The sequence below is a fragment of the Gasterosteus aculeatus genome, chromosome 21, assembly GCF_964276395.1.
Source record: "Gasterosteus aculeatus chromosome 21, fGasAcu3.hap1.1, whole genome shotgun sequence".
Classification (NCBI taxonomy): domain Eukaryota; kingdom Metazoa; phylum Chordata; class Actinopteri; order Perciformes; family Gasterosteidae; genus Gasterosteus; species Gasterosteus aculeatus.
Window position 1 is genome coordinate 2,622,810 of NC_135708.1, and position 8,059 is coordinate 2,630,868.

General features: G+C 45.8%; 1 protein-coding gene across 1 annotated transcript in view; it reads right to left on the reverse strand.

Annotated features, from left to right (window-relative positions):
* LOC144390310 (dual specificity calcium/calmodulin-dependent 3',5'-cyclic nucleotide phosphodiesterase 1C-like) overlaps window positions 1–7,816 on the reverse strand; it is a 442,515-nt gene extending 434,699 nt beyond the window's left edge. The window contains exon 1 of the mRNA XM_078096801.1: window positions 6,831–7,816. Within this exon, the coding sequence (XP_077952927.1) occupies window positions 6,831–7,095 (265 nt within the window). The 5' untranslated portion in view covers window positions 7,096–7,816. The remainder of the gene's footprint in view (window positions 1–6,830) is intronic.
* Window positions 7,817–8,059: the final 243 nt, after the last annotated feature.

An 8,059-nucleotide genomic window follows, 5' to 3' on the forward strand; every position in this document is an offset into this window, starting at 1 on the left:
AATACATACTGTGAAAATGAGTCAAAGTATAGTCCTACTAGTTTTAGTGTACCTGAGCACAGTACTACTAAGTACACTGTGGGGATGCTGACCATTGTGGCACGGCTGCTTCTCAGTGTGCTCCTCAGGCTTTGCCTCTGTGTTCATTGGGCCTGATGCTGAAGGTCCACCTGGATTGTTTCCTCCTTCCTCCTCTTTGGGCGTTTGTACCTCCTGCTGCACCCTGCTCTCCAACACCACCTGACCCTCCACCTCTGTCTTCATCTCCTGCCCTGAATTGTGTCCCTTTGGCTGTGTCTCCTCTGCTGTGTCCTTCTCTTGCCGGCCACTCTCCCCTGCCTCCTTCTGGACCTTTTCCTCCAGGTCTCCCAGAACACCAACACGCATTAACAAAAGCAATATTCTCTATGATGTTGCTTCATTTGACATCACTGCAGCACTCAGAAGACTTTAGGATGAAGCTGCTGCTGCTCACAGGCTGATTCACATGATTATCAGAAGGAAGTAAAACCCAGACTGTACCTGTATTTGTCAGAAGGTAATTAGTCCATGGACATGCATGTATTAAATAAGGACATGATAAAGTAAGCAGTGCTACAATGTCTTCTCACAGCTAATACGCTTAGCTGCTTCTCAGATGTGTGTTTGATAATGTGGCCCCCCGGACTGGAAGGAGCCCTGTAGAGAGTGACAGATGATACCAGGTGGTAAGTATGGGCACCTTTGGTTGCCTGGTTCTTCCACGTCTCCCTGTTGTGGTGAATCTCCTTGTTCCATGTGACCTTCAAGCCCTTGAAGTCCACCGTGGTCAGAGAGCAGCTGCCCTCTGAGCCTGTACTCTTCACACTGGACCTCTTTCCATCACTGCCACTGACACTGTGGTCACTGTGGACAGTGTAGACATGTGCACACAAACACACGACCTGTCAGACGTGTTGAGGTAGAAAGCTGGTGCCTCTTATTGGACAAAGCAACGCCGTCAACATTACCCTTCAAAGTAAAAGCATCAACGTGTTGTAAATATTGTTTCCTAGCGTGTTTAGATGATAATGCAGCTGTGCTGTTCATGCTTAAGGTTATAGTGTATTAAAGTACTAGTTTCCTTAAATAAACAGTGTGTAGCGTATCGGGGATCTGATGATGGAAATTGAATAGATTCTTACTATATGCTGGTTTTTAATAGTGTTAAAACTATCTAGGGAGGGGTGGTCATGTTCCTACGGTGGCCCAGAATGGACACATGGAAACACTTGGAATTGGGGCTTTTGAAGGTCTGTTTTAGTTTCTATCTGTGACTTCCTGTCTTGGTAGGTGCGATCTGATGAGATGAGGACGTCAGCCGATGGTCCGTGAGGGGAAGACGGGAGCAGGTTGGGGACGGCTGATCTACACCACAGGATCATCTGAAATAAGTGTTTGTAATCTTCTGTTTGTCACCTCCAGCGTCTGAAGGCAGCCGTTCCAGATCGCGATGCCTCCTCAACAAGCGGAGTCACAGTTTTCTCCATCATTTCTGTCAGCACTGTAAATGTTGGTTCCACCATGAGGTCAATGAATCCTGCCGGATACGGAAGACACGCCCACTTAACAGATTCACTTCACCTTGTTGATTCTAATTTGTGTTGACATGTTTTTACTATTTGATAGTAACTAAATAATCACTTAGTTTTTATGCTACTTCCACACGCACAACAACTAGATACGAATGTTGGTCCAGCGTATAAACATCTGAACTTTTCTCCCAAATGAATTGATATACTGGGACAACGGTTTCCATAACAGAGGTACACTGGAGCAGACTGCAGACCGCAAATCCATCGTGGTGGGTTTGCGGTCACAGAGAGGAGAGAACGGTAGACCCAACTCCGCTTCTTTATCCCCCTAAAAACGAGTAGACAAAGCAGCGTTACAAGGTGCTGCCATCAAGGCTCACCAACACAACACGTCACCATCTGTTTGCTCATTTCTTATTCCTTTCTTACACTAGTGTGTCATTTGTACATAGAATGTGGATTTGCCTTTACATGTAGTACATGTCACTTCAGTAGCACTTCCGCAGCGTTATTAGTTAGTATCTCTTCCTTTTGTACTTAAGATGGTCTCAGTGTGACCAATGATCTTATCTGGACCCACATGGCTGCTTCAGCACTTCAGACTACATGTACAATCATCCTGTTGTTGTAATGTTTCCTCGCTGAGTGTATTCGGACTGTCGACATGTTTTCAGCCACAGTTCATCTCCTCCCCTCCCTACACGCCTTCCTCCTAAGTCATTGTCTCACATGAACAACCACTGACTGCCTGCTACTGGAGGACAAGTCCACCAGAAGGTGCTGAGCGTCTTCTACTACCTCATTACTAATTCACATGTACAAAGACTAAACCTTATTCTAATGAATGTATACAATCAACTATTGTTAGCAGGTGGTGAGCTGCGAGCGGCAGCGCTGGTTTATCTGATGTTACACCCAGAGTACTCGTCTGCTTATTTTACCTCTGAAAACAAACTAGGTCCAAACTTTGTCTTCTTCTTATTCGTCACTAGTGCAGAGCCATGTGGAGTACTGCATAAATGAAAAGGCCGCTCATTGATTCAAAGCGGTCACCTGTCTAAAGAACTCCTCCAGAAGGGATGTGGTCCAGCGATGATGGAGGTCCCAGCGTTTGGCAGGGTGGCTGATGTCAGCAGTGTGCAGTAGCAGGGACGAGGCCTTTGCTTTGACGGGCCTGCAAGTCCAGTCCAGTTAGTGGACGCGGCGCGTGAAGGGTTGTAAAGCAGAAACAATCATGGTTTGATAGTTTCAGCATTGTGAAGGACTGGAGTGACTGGCAGCATGAGGCGGGACGGACCCAGACGTGAAACACTCACGCCTCATGTTGCTGCAGGTGGCTTTTCATCCCGTTGATCTGCTGGAAGTGGCAGGACATGTCTGTGGCCAACACCATCTCCACCACCAGAGCCCGAAGCTCTCTGAAAGAGGGCAGGCAGTAAAACATTCATGCTCCCTACAGAAGGAATCTTAGATGAAGCTTGGGGAAAGTTTAATCAGAGGAGACTGAGATGCTTTCATCCTGTTGCTGTCACTTCTATATTTCTGCAGCAATGCAGTGCCAGATCGATGCAACTCTGCCCCAAACTACTCAACTTGTCCCTAAAATGAGAGTCATTTGATTCTGCTTGACTGTAAAATAAGGTGATGTGTTACTCCCTGGTATCATCAGCTGTAGCTCCCTCTAAGCAGCAGTAGGAGGCAGTATTTTAGAAGCAATGACTTGCACTGTAATCTGGGGGTTGTATTGTACAGTGAATTATTATTTGAAGTCATTGAATGGAAACAGCGGTAAAAAAGGACGTCCCTTCAGCTGCAGCGCTCTTCTCTTACCTGCACTCGTCTTTGGAGAGATTAGACAGAATGTTCATGTCATCACTGTGCTGTAAAAGGCGATATGCAGCACTGACGTGGTAGTTCTCCAGAACAGCTCGGTCATTGTACAACATGGCGGTGTCTGACCTGCGAATGCGACACGGCTACTTCAGGAATGATCACCCTCACCGTCATCGTGATAATGCCAACAATGTATGAGGTAAAGCTGCTATCATTCATAGTAGGCTTTTTATTAGGTCACCTGTTAGATATCTCTTCATGCTCCAGTGTTGTCCACTGTCCTCAGAGACTGCAGGGATTGAAATGCTACAAACGATGCTACGTGGGAATTACCTTGTCTGAATATGGAAGTTATTGGTGGTCCCTGTGTGCTCGTAGTCATGAATGGCAGCTGCAAAAATGATGGCAAAGATCTCCAACTCACTGAGCCAGTGCTGAAGGAGAGAGGCAGACAGACGAGGAGGAACGTGTCAATCGGGAGATGAAGATCAAAAACCGTCCAGCTTAACGTTGTGCGGTTCTCCTGCTGGAAGTGAACCAGCACAGAGTCTCTTTGCCAGTTGTCAGTGTGCCTGAACCACCTCGGTTGTTTTCCAGTAGCACCTTAATTCAAATGAAAGCAAATAGAGCTCTTCACCAAGAGGATCTGGTGCAAAGTGCCTCACTGAGTGCTGGAGGTCACTGTGCGAGGAGGCCAACAGGACAACATCACATCAGCACCAGCAGAGAGGAGATGGAGACCCCCCGACCCGAGGTCCTCCACCCCCGGGTGCGCCTAGATATCCTGTCCATGAAAGTCACCAACTGGAGAGTCAAAAGCCTTCTCCGTCCACAAAGCACATGTAGACTCACGGCGAGTCCCATCCAGCCCCGGCCTTGCCCCCATGCAGCTTTCTGACCCCCGTAGTGACCCAAAGGCACGTGGAGGCGGGGCTTGTACCTTTTAACAACACAATGTCTGCATTGTACATGTGGTGCTGCTATAGTCCCTAGACAGCCGTCATGAGGGATTGTTGATGCATTATTTCAACACAAATTAAGTTGGGTGGTGCTTGTGCTTGGGGGAGGATCCTCTGTTTATTGCGGCCTTGGTTACCTGAGAAGGAGTCTCATTTAGGTTTTAACCATGATTTAAATCTATGTTTTGTCTTTACTTTACTGATTCACTGAACTCTTTCTTCTGTTGTTCTTTCTTTGCTGTAACAACCTACATCAATAAAAGTCATCAAAGTCACTTAAAGCTCCAGTTTGTCATGCAGCCTTTCATCCATTTACAGTAAGAGACAACACTAACTTTGCTATTGCATCATTATTATCTACCTGTCAGTCATCATTCATCCCGTCCCGATTGGATTTTGTGGTAGGAAAGCTGTGATGAGTGACTTGTAAGATCCACTGAGGAAGTCTGCAGGCACTTTTGAAAAGCGTATTGCATTGTGCTTTTACCCAACCCTGAACGTACCACCATGCCGGTCTTGAGGAGCAGGTAATGAATGGTCTGTGTGACATCAGCCGCATGCGTCAGGTTGTGATAGGGATTCTTGTGTTTGCTGTAGCCCACTTCCAACGAGTCCACGAAGGATATGAGGGCACAAACAGGGACCTTCAACTGACAAGGAACAACCAGTTGCTTTGCAGAATTGTAGAAGCAATACAGAGAAGTTTGTTCTGTTGAACCCAGTACGTTCCCATCAATACTTAGTTCTGCTGTCACTGACATTGTGCTCATTACATACACAGCGTCTTGTCAAAATGAACATACCTTGAAAAGGTTGATCAAGTCATATCTGGTAAATAGCTCATAGAAGACAAATTTCAGAGCGTGGTCCCCACTAGCATCGTTCAGTGCAAACACATCAAAAGACCACATGTCCACATTCTAGAAAAGACACACAGAAGCTTTATTAGCATGTGAATGTCCACATATCGGTTCAACTGTTCATTTCTAGGATTCCTTTGTTAAGGTACCATCGAAAAGAAAACATAAACACACCAGTTACAATTTAGTCTGGAGGATTTTGTACTGATATAGATTTTAACAACTGGGAACTCGTTATTGAATTCTAGCTTCTTTTGTTATCCTGCACCTGCAAAATCTATGGATTTGTGTGTTGAGATCAGTTTATATGTTACTGAAACCTTGATGACGACCAATGTTGATCACGGAGTCCCACAGGGTTTTGTACTTGGACCAATTTTATTTCCCTTGTATGTTCTTTCTTTAGGCAGAAAACACTGCATACACTTCCATTGTTATGCTGACGATACTCAATTGTATCTATCTTGTATGTAAGTGAGACGAGTCCAGCCAGCTTGTTAGACTTTAAGTGTTTTTGAGTGACAGCATAGACTGCAAGCAGAAATCCCAAACAAATCCAAGTGGCAGCAGTGACTGTTTGAGTGTGAGGACAGAGATTCTAGGCAGACCATTACACCCTCAGAGATATAATCAGCGAGTCATGCTTTTAAATCAAAACAACATACTCTTGGTCATGTGATCTTCCACCTCTAAACTCGTGGATTGATCTTAAAACTCATCATTAATGTGTATAAAAACATATTTTAAACATGTATGAGTACATTTTATGTCATGAATTGATGAATAAGTGATCATAACCTTTCTACTTTAAACAAACACAAATGAATACCTTAAGTACCTTAAGCAAGTGGATCACAGACTTCCTGTCTGACAGGAAGCAGCACGTGAAGCTGGGGAAACATGTCTCAGCCTCTCGGACCATCAGTACCGGTTCCCCTCAAGGCTGCGTTCTTTCCCCTCTACTCTTCTCCCAGTACACCAACAGCTGCACCTCCAGCCACCAGTCCGTCGAGCTCCTGAAGTTTGCGGATGACACCACCCTCATTGGACTAAACTCTGGTGGGGACGAGTCCGCCTACAGGTGGGAGTCTGACCATCTGGTGTCGTGGTGCAGCCAGAACAACCTGGAGCTCAACGCTCTAAAGACAGTGGAGATGGTTGTGGATTTCCGGCGGAACAGAGCCCTGGACCAAGACGTCGGAGCCCAAAGTGTAGCTGCAGATGAACACACACTGCGTTACGCCGCGTATCACACAGTGTGTTCTGAGTCTGCTGCAAGGGGCCCTTTGTTTCCTTCTACTGCGCCTCGCCAGTATTCATCTGTGATTGGACGCCTTCTCCTTCCAGCTTTTCTCCTCCTCCACTGCGGGAGATTCTGACTCTTGACTTGTTGTTGTTGTTGTCTCTGGGGGGGGTTGTCTGCATAGTCTGTCAATCATGAATTAGTCGACATCTCATCACTATTAGATTGGATTGGTTTGTCAGGTAGGTGAGGGAGGAAAATCCACTTTGGCAAAGATAAGTTGTTGCAAAGGGCAAAAGGCTCATCATTGCTTTTGGTTGTGGAAAGTCTTTGTGGCCAGAGATCCAGAACTGTGTGGTTTGGTAAATGTTTCTGAACGTACGGTCAGTGGATAGTTGGATGAGCTGATCCTCCTCTGTCACTGTCAGGCGTGTGCCGTCTGCTGCGTTGTCTCTGGATGGAAACTGTATCCAAGCCTTGTCCCTGCGCCGGGAGTCAGCCTCAGAAAAGTACTTCCCACATTGTCCTTCCAGCGCCTCCACAAGAACTGCGCGTGTTGCGGGAGGCGAGAGCACAGCAGAATCCCCCAGCTCATCCACTGACAGAAACATGGAAGATATTCCCTCCCCGATGAGAAAGCCTTCCATTCTGTCACACAGCTGATGCCGTGTGTATTGCCACCTTGCATGGAACTGTTTAGTTGGTTCAACTCAGCGAAAACGTCAGCAAGATATGAAAGTTTGGTGACACATTGTCAGTGAAAAGTGCAGCCAGCTCTGTGCGCTTTTGGAAAAGTAAAAACTCCCCAATAGATTTGCGTAGTTCCCCGTGAAAGCCGTCGCACCTCAGAATGGTCCAGTAGCCCAGTGTGTTCTTCTCCCTCAGCAGCACAGAGATTAGAGAACAGATGCCTTTGCAAAGCACTCTTCTTGACTATATTTACAAGTTTACAACATAAGCAGAATGTTCAGGCTTCACGAGCAAATACAGAATCCCTTTGTGTTCATTTCCAAAGCCGCATTAAGACACACGTCACTTTATTTAATACGCTGCTTGCAAGTCGCTGTGTTGTGCCGGACTCTCAATCAAACATTTAGGACAAACCCACGGTCATGAAGATGCTCATCTAACGTTACATGGACTCTGCGTGAGGAAGAGGAGGAGGAAGAGGAGGAGGAGAAAACCAACCGGGTGTCTGGATGCTAAATGTTTATATTCTCATCCAACCACAATCACACTCACTGTCCGCATAGCGACGTTTATCTGGATTTATCTCGTTTTTTTGTCTTTGTGTTGTTGAACTGCGACAAGCCGGAAGTAACGAGGCTGTTTTTAAAATGTGAGGAGTAGAAAGTACAGATATTTGCGTGAAAGTGTAAAGACTTGAAGTAAAAAGTGGTCTGAAAAAGAAATACTGCAGTAAAGTATAGATACCCAACATTTCTACTTGAGTACAGTAGCAAAGTATTTGTACTTGGTTACTTGACACCTCTGTTGATGATGCTAATGCATGAACCCATGAATCCTTTAAACCATATAATGGTTAATATAAAACAGAAGGAGGTTTGTTTGGAATTGAACGCAGATGTGATGTGAATCCAGACGGGCTCG